General features: G+C 38.8%; 1 protein-coding gene across 2 annotated transcripts in view; it reads left to right on the top strand.

The window, feature by feature from the left end:
- Positions 1 to 16029, top strand: part of CDK6 (cyclin dependent kinase 6) — a 136099-nt gene that overhangs the window by 101788 nt on the left and 18282 nt on the right. For both annotated transcript variants that reach the window (XM_088161657.1, XM_088161653.1), the window contains exon 6: positions 15160 to 15210. In XM_088161657.1, the coding sequence (XP_088017783.1) occupies positions 15160 to 15210 (51 nt within the window). The remainder of the gene's footprint in view (positions 1 to 15159; positions 15211 to 16029) is intronic.

Here is a 16029-nt window from a genome sequence, read left to right as displayed (position 1 = left end):
TTTGGCTTTGCCTACTAGATCCTGTATTCCTCCTTATGGAAAATTTCTACTTCTTTTCAGTTCTTAGTTTAGCTTTTCCTTCTTATGTTGTGTTTTCTTATTTGCAACACATTTCTGAAATGTCTTTCAAGAGCAAAGAAAAGATCTGTAATATATTTTCAATCTTCTTTAGGTTGGAAAGAAGAGAGAGCTAGAGAGAGCAGCAGAGGAATCTGTTAACAAAAGTAAAAATAGGATGCATAAATGAATATTGTGAGGGAAGGTATAATAAAACCAAGACAGTAGAGACATGGCAAAAAGCAACTGAGTAAGTACAGCCATGAATGCTGCTTATAAGTTAGGTTTTCCATATAAACTGCCAAACATTTTAAATGCGGTTTAAGAGAGAACTGTTCTCTTTATCATGCAGCAATTTAAACACAGACTTTGCAATCACATTATCTGGTGTTTTTCAGTGAACCTTAAACCAACCTATCTAGTGGACCAAGAGCTCCAAAGTGTAATCATTCACTTATGTGCTTGTTTACAGTTAGATCTTGGTAGCAAAAAGAACTAAAATAACAACTTTTTTTTTTCTGTTTTGTCTTTTGTTCTAACAAGCAATAGTGGATGTTGCAGCTTAGAACTGTAAAAGCTACACAACTTAATTTGCAACCTTTGAACCAAAGTACTGTATGATTCTGGCCTGAGTTTGTTTCTGCCATTTTTGGAAATTATCTTGTTTTGTTACAAGAATGATTTAAGTTGCAAGTGCTGTAAAAGTTCACCAGAGTCCAGACCAACTGTACTGGGAGAAGGTTTGTTCCTTAGGAAGATCTTGTCAGCATTCAAAATTCTGTGCTTTGCACTTTTCATCCTTTATTCTTCTGCCATTCATGTGCCTAGGGGTGTGTGGGAGGCTGATCATTTTCCCAAACTAGACCTAATAATATGGGATCTTTTTCTTCCTCCCCAGATAAGTGGCCAGCCTGTTACGAAATTTTTTTTTCAAGTATCTTTAAAGCTGAATGGACACAAGCCACAGTTTAAGTAAGTGACCTTAGTGATCTGATGGAACAACAATGGCATTCTGCTTCACGCTTAAGGAAACTTAACATAAAAGGAAGCAGAAGACTGCACTTGTTCATATTACTCCAGTTTTTTTGATAATGAGGATTGTTTTCTGTTTAACCTGACCTCCAAGGCAGAAGTTGCATTGGCTTTAGGCAAAGGACAAACACACCTTAATAGAGAGAAGGGTAGACAGAATAATGCCATAATGATCAAGTAAGAAATAAAGATGTTTCCAAGACAGCATCACCTCATTAAAAGTAAAATATCATGTTACTTTTTAGCTCTCATTTTCCCCCAAGCCTTTTCTAGTTGATATCTGTTTGTCTGCAGTTGGGGTGATTGATAGCCGTTAGTCAAATCCAGTAACTGTATGGGTTTGTGGTTGGAGATGGGTGGTGAGTGCCAGGCCATTCACTTGTGGTTTTGCTTCTAGTTTCCAGCTGTGCCAGACTTTCAGTCAAAGGAATAGATCTGTTGGTAAGGGAAACCGTTGAAAAACCATAGAAACCAAAAACTGCCACTACCCATGACAAGGAAACAGAAGGGAACCCTGAAGCAGTGGTACAAAGCCCCACAGAAGTGGTGTTAGCTGACCAAGTTTAATTTGACTGGTTCAGGTGTGGGGTCATGCCAGGCAAGGCAGTGGCCAAGGGACTGAGACTGGGACCGGGTGACTCTGGGCTGGCAGCCAGTGGCTGCACACGCCTCATGAGAGAGGTCTCTTCCTGGAGAACTTCTTCATTGCAGGTGGCACAACACTAGTCTGAAATCCCCCTGAGCACAAAGTCCATAAAAATATATGCATTCCTTAGAGGTGCAGTATTCCAGTCTGTGGCAATCTGAAGAAGTCTGGCCAGAGGTCAGAGGAAAAGAGCTTGTGGCTGAGAGAAAGACCACAACATGTCAGTCGTGATGTAGGTATTTTTAAGTCCTTGGTATTAGCATCATAGCATTTGCAATGGATATTTGGAAATGCAGCTGGCAGCAGAAACATCTGCTGGCCACTTGCTGTGAACGTGCACCACCTTTGTGTCCTCTGGAGCATCTCAAAGTTCATACCTGCATAAGCCAGAGCAGCCTGAGGGCTGCCTTGATGGGATCCCCAGCTGCAGATTGTTTTTAGCACTCACTCCACCAGCCAGAGAGCTGGAGAGAAGGAGAGCAATGTCATCCATGCCCCTTGCTCTCTAGCTTGAAGAGGGATCGCCAGCTGTACACTGCCCAAAGACTTTCCATTTGAAAGGGTCTCCTGGCTCTTTCACACAGCTTCCCTCTGCAGGAACTTGGCTGGGAGAGACTTTGCTTTTTTGCCTAGAGTTTGGCCGGGGGAATCTCTGTGTACTTTCGTTTGACTCGTAATACAACTAAACATTGTTTTTATTTACTTTTCTCTTTCATAGGAAAATGGCTACAAAACGGTATTTAAATTCCTGGGATCCTTTCCTGGACACTGCTGCACTCTGGAGAGGGGGGGGAAAAGACTAGACTTTTAACTGTGATTCATGTTGCTGAGCTCCCAAGTGTGGGAGTTTTTTTTCCAAATTGAGTGTCTAGTCAGACATTTTGATCCAGGCAACCTTTACTGAATTTTCTGTATTTGATTGTCCAGAAATGGAGTCTAATAATTAGCTACCATTGGTCAGTCATAAAGACAATATGTACTAGTTGAGAAGTATATAGGACAAATCTGTCTCATATTCGTGTTTTTCAACAGCTTCAGACTTGCACTTCTCCATGTGTATTGGTCACCAAGGCTGTTAGATGTTCTTTTTATCTAATAAAACACCATAAATGTGCATGAGAGAAGTGAAAAGCAGACCTAAAGGAGCAGACAATCTCTGGAGCTTAAAAAAACCTAAGGATAGCAGAGCAAATGATAACAGCTTTCTGAGACGTTGTACTATTTTGTACCAAGTAAATACTTGGCTGTGAGAGGAGACCTCAAAATGTCAATGAGAAAGCAAGAAGTTTGATATTTAGATTTCTGGAAGACAGAAGGGAATCACGGTACCCAAAGGCAGGTCTCCACTGCCTCTGCTCCGTTGCAGGGTTCAGACCACTGCAGAGGACTTGCCAGTCTGTGCATTGCAGACGTCAAAGACATAGAGTCCTAACTTGGTGAGGGAGGGAGGTGGCCACAGCCTCTCCTGCATGTACGTGCCACCTGCCACAGAGCAGCACGTGTTACCCACATGTAGCCGGAGCTGCCTTTGCCATAATGGGCCTGGTGTTAGCAGGATACAGCTCACACCAAGTTACAGCAACTCCTGCCCCTTCTTCCTTTGAAGCCATAGTTTGCCTTGTGATATGAAAGCACGTGTTGTTGCCTTGCTTCTAATTTTTGTTTGCACATGGCATGTGGCACTGCCATTACATTTGCTTGCTTGCTCTGCCTGACCTGCTGGCCCTGTACAAATGAGTCCATGTGAGACACAGCCATCATGGTGTGCTGACTGCTAGAGGCAGAGCCAGGATTTGACAAGCTCTTGGTGCCAGCATGTGACCTGCCTGTCTGTTCTCTTGTGCTTGTGGTATGCTTCGTTTTGCAGTCTTTTAGGAGCCATCCATCTGGCATGGTCAAACCATGTGACTTCTTCCAGAAACTCAAACGTAATCTGCTCTTCTTTCCTTCTATAGATGAACTGAATGAATTCTGTCCAGCTGCAACTCTTAAGTCAAACTCTGAGAAAGTATTTCTTCTTTTACTTAACTATTCCCCATATTCATAGCTTCTCTCCTAACATATCTAAGTTTGCCAGTAGTAAGTGCTTTTGGAATATAGACATTTGTCAAACATGAATTTCATCCAAGGGATTACTTCATTTCCACTCATTTATTCAACTGAGCTGGAGTAAATTGGCATAAAGATTCAGTTACTATTGATTTTCACTGAGTCTGAATCAGTTACTGAAAGGTACCTGACTCAATGAGCTATATCATCCAGAATTTCACCAACTACAGTGAATTATCAGATCTTTTTTATTAGATTATGTCCATGAAACAGGTTTTATGAATGTCAGTACAGCATACACACTGTTCTATACAATTTAATAATTTTTTAAGTGCTCTTTATATCCACATAATTCAGGAGCAAGCTTTCAGCATCTGAAGTATACATAGCAAGAGATCTTTCTGTAATATTTCTATCTGTAGCCGTTAAATTAAGCCTGTTTGGCAGTGATGAATCATACTCTGCTGCTGTAAGAATGAAGATACTCAGTTAAACCTAGATCTCATCAGACCATTAGCAATGAAAGAGTACATGTACAGAGTCAGAACTGCATTCTAGGTGGGTGTCCTATCCACTCAAGCACAGAAACAGACTTGCTTGCTTCTCCCCTGCCTTGGAATCATTTTTCCATTCCTGTGAAGCAATTGCAAAAGGAGAGGTACATGTTGCTCATCTCCTGGATCTTTTAAGAGTTTGATTTTGAGGGCATTTTGCTGGAAAGTGCAAGCAGAGTTTAAAGAGAGCCTAGACTTCCTAGCAAATGCTCTATTTTTGGCAAACATGCCAGCCACAACTGTATGAAAAGCAAGGCATAAAATGGCTTACCACGGGAGGAGGCTTTTACTTGATTATTCACTAACTCTAGAAGAGGGTTCTGTTTTTTTCTTTACTTCTGAATAAATTAGCTTGGGGTTTTTTTCATAAATGACAGCCATCTCCATCTCGATCTTGAGGATCTCCTTGTAGTGGACATAAAGGTGGTGAACACTGTGGTGATGTGGGGACAGAAGAGTTCAAGACGTGGGGTGATTCAAGGAGCTATGTGTGCTTGGTATTTCAGAGACTGAGGGAATGTTCATTTTGTAAAGACAGAGTTGTGTGTTTTTCCCATTAAAACGATGTCAAAAACCAATAGAGCTGTGCCACAGACAACACAAAAGGCTTATGATTCAGAAATGGCAAAGCAGAGATAATAGCATAAAAATCGTTGCAAAAAAAAAACCTGGGGAGCCTTGTAACACACAAATCTACTGCACAAAATGTGCTGCAGTTACATAGGGGAGAGGGTGGCATCTGAGCAGTGTCATCACCTGGAAGTTAGGTTTTTGGTTTTCTCTTTTGATATAAAAATAAAGATTCAAGTGGGGAAAAAGATTTTATGTGAAATCGCTAAAAGCTGAACACAATAAATAACCAGAGAGCTCTTATTCGGTGAACTCAGAATACTATGCACTGTCATGGGCCAGTGAATGTAAATCTCACAGCTTCTCTGGCCTGAGTGTATTGCATGGGACAAAGTGTTGCTTAGGGCAAAGTTGTATCTAGTTTAAGTGGCCTTTGAAAACTGTATCAGTTTTCCTTGCATGGTTGCTATACATAACTTTTTACCTTAAATGCTTATCTCAAGCTTTTCTGCAGGTGTTTATTAATTCACTGTAAGCCAGCACAGCTGCTAAAAATTAAAGTATTTTCTTCACACCATCCTCCTAATCCACTTTCATGTCTTTTGACACTCAAACTCAGCAGCTGGGGAAAAAAATTGAAATGTAACCTCTGCTCACATAACAGTTTGCCATTTAGTACTGAAATGTTTTCCCTGCCCTTCTTGTCTGGAGAGTTGTAATCCACTTACAAAATTTTTTTCTGACCAGGAGTGTTTTATTACAGCTGAGGGTGATGAGACATTAGTTGTGGGTGGGCACAGTTCTGATGTTTCAGGCTTATCTGAAAATTTAGAGAGGCTTAGAGCGGACAGGTGCCATTAACACCTAGTAAGGGGGCAAATAAAGTGATCACAGATCAAAACATGTACTTGACACCACACAGGAGCAGCTGAATCCCAGATGGAGAGAAAACCCAAGGATTCTCTCTCTTAGCCTTTAATCTTTTTCCAGGAGGGAAAGAAAAAATCAGTTTTCCTTAGATTGCACTCTGTATTGAGAATTTTATGTTCTATGTTGTGAGAACATCTTAGAGTTCTGTGTTTCCCTTCAAACGTGGGAATTTGACAACTCTTGAAGCTCCCTTTTCTGAAGTCTCACAGAATGCCCATGTGCAGCCTCCATTACCTCATTGTCACTGTACTACTGCAGCTGACAGAAGATTGACTTACAGAGTTTTTCTGATGCTCTTATAGTCAGATACTTGCTTTTTTGCCTTACTCTCCCCAGTTCTAGATTCTGTTGGTGGGGTTTGTTTTTAAAGTTAGACTAGTAATTTAATCTAGTAATTAATTTAATGGTACATACATGTACCATTTTGTGTGTTGCTCATAATGATGAAAATAAATCATCATTTATGACATCCTTTCACATTATTTTGTATTAAGTATTTAGAGTATAAGCACTTCTATCCATAGAGTATACTTTCATCTGTGAAGCTCCTTGCTTAGCATTACTAAGATAAAGCCCAAGAAAACCTGGGAACACATACTTGGATGTTAATTTACTCAGTATCTTCGGGGAGATCAAATGAACCAGTAGGTAGACTATGTGTGTTCGTAACTTTCTTTTCCCTTTGATAAGGAAGAATCACAGGTAAGAGTTGGTTTCCTTTGGGCAATAGTCAGGTGTGCATAGTCTTTCACCTGATACAAGAATGATAGCAAAGCTAGACATCTGCTTTAAAAGAATTTACTCCAAGAGAAGTCAACCTAATGGCACAAAACCTTCTAGCCTAAAGCTGTACCACAGCAATCTGACTGAAAATATATCCAGTTTGTGGAACATTATTGAATTCTAATTAGAGGGCCTCAGACTTTAAAACCTGTTCTATATCCATCCCCTTGATTAAAACTAGTCCAGCATTAGAGGCACTCTCAAGCAAAGCCCATTTTAAAAGGGGTTTTTATACCAGTAAATATGGTAAATGTCAACAGATGAGCTTTCTTGAAGTCATCTTGACATTGCAAGAAAAATTGTGAAACTACAAAAAAATTTATTCTGTATCTCTGAAACCCGAGCATCTTCATATTCTGGCTAAAATGTGTCATTTTGGAGTGCTGTATATTAGATTTTTAAGTGAGGAGTAAATTATGAGTTAAATTAAAGAAGTGGTGAAAAACAGCTCTGACATGCTCTGGAGAGAGGATATAGGTCTGTTCAAGGAAAATATGGGCAAATTTGTTCAGAGGCATGAAGTTCTCTGCACAAACACCCACATACGCTGCCTGCACAGTGACCTCCACATTGATTTGCACCATTGCTTGTTTGAATGAACAGGAGAGTGAGGAGCCCTCCTGGCTCTTACCTTTCCACATAAGACAGCCTTTGTCTAATCCATACCTCAATTATTGCCTTCAAACCCCACAGCTGAGTTGCAGAAGAAGGACAAAGCCGTGTGACAGTTTTAAAGAGTGCAGTTTAAAACGGGGATATGAAATAAATTCATGAGAGAGAAGAGAATGCATCAAATTAAGTAAGTGAGTGTGGGGAGACCATGACCATATTGTATGTGTCATATCAGTGTTTCTTTCAGGCTGCTTTCAAAAGGCAGAAGCCTGCAGTTTAGTTATGTCATTACATTTCAAACTGCTGATGGATAAGTACATATAATTTATCTGTGCATGGTGATGAGATGGGTGTTTAATACACAGACAGTTCAATTATATTGCTGGTAGAACTGTCGGTACAAACAAAAGGAATGGTTCTTTTTCCACACTTTTTTTTCCCTTCCCTTTTTCCAAGGTCAGTTGTGTATGTATTTACAGAATTTGCTTCAAACGTTGCCACGGTTTTCAAGGTGCCACTATTCTATCATGCTTCCTGAGCTGAGATAATAACCCCTAAAGCCCTAGTGAAATAAACCTACAAATCTTGTGGGGAAGCAAATGTCCTGAGATAAGAGAACTGTGACGTGTGTGATGAGGGAGGACGTGAAGGACGCTCAACCTATCAAGGCTCTTCTGTTTCAAAAAATAATGTTCAGTGATGAATTCTGAAGCAGTTCTGCTGGGGAAAAGATGAGATCTGCCTATGTTACTGCATATTCTGGTCAAAGATCATATCTACACTTACCTTACTTTTGGGAACTTTGTATATAGGTGTATATATATATATATATATATATATTGTATGTATCCTTGTCTGTGGTAAAGCTCCCTTTTGTGTCAGTGGTGGGGTACAAGGCCCATCATTCTGTTTCAGGGCCACCTGGGATTATGCTTACCTGAAAGGTATCAAGCAGGTTTTAAGAACTCAGAAAAAGATCTCATTTGCCAGTTCTTAAGGAGGCTTTGAAGATGGTTATATTTTCTCTTACTTACAGAGATCATTATGTATATTGGATAAACTTCACTCTGCACAGTAGGCTGGCCCTGTTTTGGTCATAAGGCTGTACATGGTGCCTCTCTTTGGTTTCACTTTCACTAACATTTCCCTTTCAGTTATTCATGCAAAGGGAACATGTGAAATTGGGTCCTTCTTTGCTGGCCTATATCTGTACCCAGCTCTGAAAGTTTTTTGTTTTCTTCTTCAAGAAAGAGATCCCGTATGTTTCTTATGAACTAGACCATATGTGTATTTGAGGGTCAGAGTATTATCTTTATTTTGCTTCATTTTGTATAGCAATGGAGAGCAAATTCAACACACTACAGAACTGGAAGTTTGCAAAACTATCTTTTTTTAATCTTCTTCTCTACTGGGTGACATGAGAAACTCCAGGGAAAGTAATAATTGTTGTAGGTTTTGATGCATTAGATCTGGTTCTAATAATAGTTCAACACTGACATAGCCCCATCTTAGAGCTCTTATTCATGACTGTGATACTATCACACTTGAAGAATGATATATTTTTGAATGAAATAAGTTGGGCTTTTAAAGGCTAAAATGAGAAACTCAAGATGGCTGATCTGGTTTCTGTCAGATTTTAGCTGAAGAATATTTCCTCAGTCATGATGTTTATCTTTTCTCTTACATATTGGAGGAGAGAAGATAAGTTTCAGGAAAGTTTTCAGCAATTTATGATCAAGTATAATAACCTCTACATGAAGTTAACTTCTTCCTAAGTAGTGTCTGGCACCCACCCACACAGAGATATTATTAAAGGGAAAGGAGAGAGAGAAGTACAAGAAAATGTTAGGTTTAAAATGAGAACTCTGAATTACGCAACAGCTGAGGCAAGTCACTTGTGACTGGAAGTGGGTAACTGTCCAGAGTGTGAAATCTTGTCAGCATGGCCTGTTTTCAGATTAAAGTTTCATATTTCACCTTTTTGATCTTACATACCAGAAAGGCCAATGATCTTCATGTTTAAAAGGTGATGCTTTTTTTTGTTGCTTTAGTTTCTCTTTTCATACCTGTAGTACAGACTTGTGCAGGCAATTTGTCAAAGAAAAACAGTGGTAGCAACAAGAGTGGCTAGGAATCAGCTCAGAAATAATCCCTCTGAATAAAGGTTTCCACAGGACAGTCCAGATCATGTTATTTCTAGTCATCTCATAATTTCAGTTTTAGGTCATGTATGGTTTTAATTCTTAAAATAAAAATATTTTGTTCATAACAAGTAACTAAGAATCTGACAAAATTATTTACCAGCTATTCACATTCTGTAATATGAAAAGAAAAAACCCAGCCCATCCTTTTAATATATCTCTGACTATATAGTTTGGCAGGTTTCCCATGGCATGATGCAAGATTCCTTGGCAAATGTTACTTGGCTTTAGCTTTTTTAGTTTCTTCACCATCACTTTGCTGCCCTTATACATATAGACATACAAGCTCCTAGACCTAACTGCTACAACACTATCAGGTTCTAAAATTTCGTATACAGCTTTCACCATTTCTCTTTATATTTTTTTTCTTCACTATGTCAAATAATCATGGACTTTCAACACCTCCCTCATTTTGTAAAATGCCTTCAAAGCTGCAGCTGCCTATTCTGAATTCACTGCTCTTCTTCCCAAAACAACTTATCAGCAGCTTCTCAACCAGTGTCTAAGCCTCACTCAATTTACCCAAAAATAAAGTTGTATCTTTCCCACCCGTGATGTTCTTCTCGTTTTAGGGAGTTCTTGTAGGACTTCATGACTAGACATGGATCACCAATGTACAGGCGTTTCACTAAGAATATTGTATATAATCAAGTTAGTAATTAAGAGATTATCCTTATTTTTATGTGATAACAAAGAAGGGGATGGAATTCCTAACTGCTGTTGTCACCACAATGAGCAAATGGACTAGCAGAAAGAATATAGGTAGTTATTTTGTATGTTATTTCTTACAAATGTGGAAAGAGATTCAGCTTGTCTAGCTTTGGAAGCACTTGTGTTGGCAATTCCAGAACTGTCATGAGAGCTCAGTAATATGTTCTGGTTAGAAAGTGAATTTCTTACCTTTTTTTCGCTCTTCAAAACAGTCTTTCTTCATGTTACCTTTCTTCCATGTGTCCATTTTACCAACTTCAGAAATGGAAAGATAGTTTCATATCAGAATGCCACTAATTAGTTAAAAATGTCAGTAACTGTCAAAAAACTTGCAGAAATCTTTTCCTGTGCTACAATGCATGTGGTTTTATTAGGTTTTGTCCTTGTGTCTGCATTGTAGTTTGACTAGAACAGTGCTCATCAATATCTTTAACTCCAATCTTTATGAAAATTCTAACTTTCCTTGTGGAAAGCTTTAGATTCTCTTTGTTTGTAGACCAAAGACTGAAGATAAAGTCTAGAAGTAAAGTGGCCAGTTTGCAGTTAAAACTCATTTATCTCTTGCATGTCATTGCATTGTCATTGTATACAATACTTTGAAAAATTGCTTTGGCATATGTAGAGTTGCACCAGGAAAAATTCTTTAGTGGAGACTTGCTTAGGAAATATTTATATCTCAGTTTTTACTGGGTAGTACAGACATGAAACACAATGTCTATAAAGTACTCAACTTTTCAGACACTAATACCCAGTTCAGATAGAAGGTGAATTCAGTGAAGGTGAAACTCGGCATGAGCGTGAGCAAAAGCATGAGCTAAGGCATGGACAAGAGAAAAAGAGCCTAAAGCTGGTGAATGGTTAAATCTTGTTTGTTGAGGTATATATAACCATGAGAGCCTTTTGGCCAGAAAACTAGTGGTGCAGGCCCTTTTAAACTATAAGCAGATGGTAACATTTCAGGGTTTGTGAGGTTTTCCATTGCAACCTTACATTGTGATCCGTATTTTTATTATTGCAGTATCACAGAGTCACAGAACGGTTGAGATTGCAAGGACCTCTGGGTGTCATCTGGTCCAAGCCCAGGCAGGATCACCTCGAACTGGTTGCCCAGGACCATCTCCAGATGGTTTTTGAATGTCTCCAAGGTGGGAGGCTCCACAACCTCTTCGAGCCAGTGATTGCTCACCCCCACATTAAAAAATTGTTTCTTTATGTTCAGAGGGTGTTCTGTGCTTCTGCTTTCACAATGCAGACTCATAGCTAATATCCATTTAATTGTGCAGCTGCAAATTTCGTACCTCTGGAGCTCAGGTACTTGCTTTTTGTCTCGGGGGGGTTTATTTTAGCAGGACAGGGTAAGTAATACAATGCCTCCATCATATCTTCGTATCTGTAGGCTAAGGGCATTCTGGTCCTACAACAGACAAAAAAAGGCTTTTCCTCCATGCAGTGGGCATCATTCCAGAGGCAGTGGATAATGGCCTAACTCCACGGCCAGGAGAAGTAGTCAAACAAGATGGACACTTGCATATTCCCTGTAACACTTTCCTCCTTCTGTTGCCCTGAAAAATCAGAGAAGCAAGAGCCAACAAACATGGGAACCATCTGGGACTTCTTGAGCAAACAGGGAAATTAAATGTCATAGGTGCACTCCAAATCTTTTTCCCCATGTTCTTCCCTACTTGGTGTGTGTTCAGTAACAACAGTGGTGTTGGAGCCATCAGAGCATGGATTTTGTAGCAAGCAAAGTCAGGGATGTTTGAGAGGATTGAGGATCCACACAAAAGGCGAGTACATCCCCATGGATAGTTCTTTCATCCATGGGAATGTCCCTCTTTCCTGAGATACATGTACTCACAGATTTCAAGTGTTTTTTGAAGTCAGAGGACAGACTCACATCCCCTGCCACAGGACACAAACCCAGTTCCGTGCCTTTCCTGAAGAAAAAAAGAAGGAATGATACAAAATCAGGCTCCAGAATTTAACCAGCCTTACACAGATTATGATCACAGAGAGGATAATATTTGCTGAAGAAAGGACTTCTGGATCAAGCTTGCATAAATAAACCTCAGGGAGTGAGTGGGTGTATGAGTCAAGTGAAAGATACCAAGAACAAAGGTGAAATTTTGCTTTGCTGTGGCTGCTGAGTGTTCTCAATTCAAAGGTGGTAGGGGAGCTGGTGTCCACCTTTAAGAATTTTTTTTTAATTGTCTTGATGTGAAAGTTTTTATGTGTACTGGACTTACAGAGCTGTCAAGTCATTACAAAGGAGTAACTAGTGCCAAAATGTGAAATGAGAACTTCATACAGCTGCTGATTAGGTGAATCTGTTTCCCCAATCATCTGTCCAATATTCCAATTGAACCTCGAGCCAAAATTCATGAGGCAAATTTCATTTTTTTAGTGATGCCTAACCTGGAGTTGGCATCTTGTTGTAGTCATGATGGTGGGATGGATAGGAGGCTGAAAGATGAACTAATAACACTTCATTATGATGAAATACCAAAGTATGTTGGAAGGTCACCTTGTGTTGTATAATTATACTTTCAAAAGAATTTAAATTCTTGCTTCAGCCCTTAGTGAATTTGAGACAGTAGCAATGATGGGAAAAACCTTCCTTAAAAATCCCAAGAATTGTACTTGTTTTGGCATGACACTGCCTAAGGTGATTTGCAAACAAGACTGCCTTTGCCAGGCTTTCACATTAATGCAAGGTTCAGCATACATTTTAAAACATTAAATCAGCTTTCCATTTGCATAGATAGGATTATTTGAATGTGTAGATTTTATTAGTTTAAAGGGCCTCAATAATCTAATGCTGGAGCCGAAATTAAAAATTCAAAGTAACTATATGTTAATAATTACAAGCAAAAAAATGTCGTAGGCTGTAATATTGCTTGACTTTGGAAGATACAGAGTGTGTCTGCTGCCACAAGCAATGCTAGGATTGTAACTACTGAACGTTCTGAAAATCAGGCCCCAAACTTAGGAGAGAAGTAGATGCTCCTGTCTGAGTGGGTTAAGCTTTGGGTTTTCATAGAAGCAGTATTACTATATACCTTAAAGCTTAAAAAACCCCAGAAATCCCAGAGTATGAGTTGCAATGGTCTTGTCAAAGTGGCTACAGTTAGTAAATATCATGTGTATCTGGGAAGCAAAATATCCAATTATGTATGATTTATTCACAATCAAAATAAATAAAGCCCTTTGTGGACAAGTAACAGGCTACCACATTTTGCCCCATCAGATCAAATCTCATGTCAGATGGTTTCAAATCAGATTTGATTAAATTGTTCTCTCAGTGTCCCTGCACAAAGCAGTTTGGAGTGTAAGTCGATATGACATGACCTGAATGGCAGCACATAAGAAGGAGGCAAAATGCATGTTTAGTTCATCAAAGAACAGCATGTCTGCCAGTTCACTGCTTTTTATTGGTGGCCCAGATTTCTGCAGAGATTGTTGTGTCTGACTAAGAAATGTCACAGTGTTCTGTGCCTACCTACTGTATTTGGAATGGACCCACAAGACACACAGTGACACGGAGCTCTGCTGCCTTTGTGAGAGTGTCAAGATAGAAAGTGCCATTTTTCAGTAGTAACTCATGGTTATCAAAAGGAGATCGAGATCCTACACCTGCTTCTGCATATGGGCAGTGAGAGGGGAAGGACCATAGCTGACTACTCCTTGTTCTCCAGTCTAGAGAGAGCTCTTCTCCTATGCAAAGCAGCAGTGAAATTATGGCTTTGGCTGTCACTGGTGTCAAGAACTTGTATCAGACAGAAGAGGAGTATGTAGAGAGAGGCAGGAGAAAGGGTGTTTCTCCATAACCCATAAAAAAGGCTGCAGGTGAAAGCATGGGATTATGCATTGTTTGTCAAATCACTGTGTCTCAGCTGAACAGTTCTAGAAGCTGTAACCATGAGTTTACAACATACTCTGTACTTAGAGAGCCGAGATCCAGAAGAGAGGGCAGCCTGGCTATCAGTCAGCCCAGGTTACTATCTCAGTTTGTAGTGTGTGTGAGTTGTGTTTCTTGGAGTAATCTACCATTTGTTGAACCAAAATGGTACACGACATCTGTGGCCTGATCTTCACAAATCTCTCATTCTTGGCTGGATCCTTACTCATCTGTCAGTAAAATGTTAAAATATGTTGGGAGTTTCAACATCGAATTGCACTGTTGTTCACACCTTCCTGAGTTCAACACAAAGCTGGCAGTACAGCTATACTGCCATACAAATCAGATTTTCATATTTTACATTGGCACTATGGGGTGATACCATCTTATACATGATGAGTAAAAAAATATTTTAATTGCACTTTGAAAAGAAAAAGTGTGTCTGAAAGTGTTTTTAGTCACTGTTTGTTTTTTTTAAAGCCTTTGGACATTCAGCCTAACAATTTGTTTCTTTCCTGAATATATCTTTATTTATGCAGCAGAAGTATTCCTCTACTTCAAGGTAAATTCTGTACCGTTTCACACCCCATTGTTTACAGAGCTTCATGAATCCATTGTCATTTATTTGACCCCTTAAATCTAGGAGCTGTATATTTCCAATATACAGTACGCAAAAATTTTAATTTTAAATTTATATTCATAATAATTAATCTCTAATTTTTATTATGTTTTCACAAGTTGCATGACATTCAATCTGTTTTTATCTCTCTTAGCAGCTATTTTAGTGTTCTTCATAGTGAAAACTATTTTGTTAATGATATAATTCATAGGACAGTATTAGTTAAAGGAAAATTATTTCATTCATGCTGAAGGGCACGATTAAATTTTCCAAAGTAGTGTATTCAAAAATATGTGTCATCTGTCCCCTTTTGTTGCCAGTTTTAGTAGAAACTTGAAAGGTTCACTTGCAGACTGGATAAAGCATGGAAGCAGAAGATACGAAGTCTCAAAAAAGCCCCACGTTTTCACCCTACATTGGCAACTGTCAATGACATATATAAATTTACGTTAATTGAAGCAAGTCACATCCTAAAAACATTTTTTTTTATTTTTTAGACCACTCTTCCGTGGAAATTCAGATGTTGATCAACTAGGAAAAATCTTTGAGTAAGTAATAACTAGTTGCCTTATGTCAATATCTGTTTAACATTGAAACCCTATGAGATTTCTTTGCCATGTTTTTATGCAATAATGTGACTAGAACAAAGTATTCCTAGAACATATTTCCTATTGCTACCGTATGCAACATGATATTTCCGTGTATTCTGTGTTAGAGTGGGAGGAGGAAGCAACATGGAATATAGTTCTGCAAAACTGATAGCCTTCATCAAGAGGTTATGGGACTTCTGGGTTTGGGCTTTTTAAATGTCTTAAACATACTGTGCATGTACCATTCATACATATTCACAAACAGTTAAATCCAAGAGATTCTCTTCATGTAAACAAACACAGAGGTTTTATTTTTTTTTTACTTTATTTCTTTGTGCATTGCAGAAAACAGCATTATAATACATTAAAAGCAGAACTCTCTAAAATTATTACCGACAACATCTTTGCAGAAAAGACTTCCAAACATCCAAAAGTATGTTAGCTTTTAAAATATGTTGTCTAGCTTGTTAACAGTCCATATTTTGGTCTGAAAGGTAACTGGGAGAACTGAGGGAATATCAGCATTTTAATGTGCTCTCTCAGAGATTAATTGACTTTAATTTAAAACCATTTTACAGTTCTAGGAGTTTGTGTTTTTCAAATACATCAAATACGTAAGGAGGCAGGTAGACTCTAAACTCTCTGAAGTGGAATATTTCTCATCCAAAATTAAGTTACTGCTATTACTGATATGATAATTCAGTAGGATTATATTTCTTTTTCTTGTAAAAGCTCTTCAGAGTAAGGAACATTTTTGTATTTTTAAGAGGCATGTAA

Source organism: Sturnus vulgaris, chromosome 1 (genome assembly GCF_052056855.1).
Source record: "Sturnus vulgaris isolate bStuVul1 chromosome 1, bStuVul1.hap1, whole genome shotgun sequence".
Lineage (NCBI taxonomy): Eukaryota > Metazoa > Chordata > Aves > Passeriformes > Sturnidae > Sturnus > Sturnus vulgaris.
Note: the sequence above shows the minus strand (reverse complement) of the source record. Positions and strands in the feature narration are given on the sequence as shown.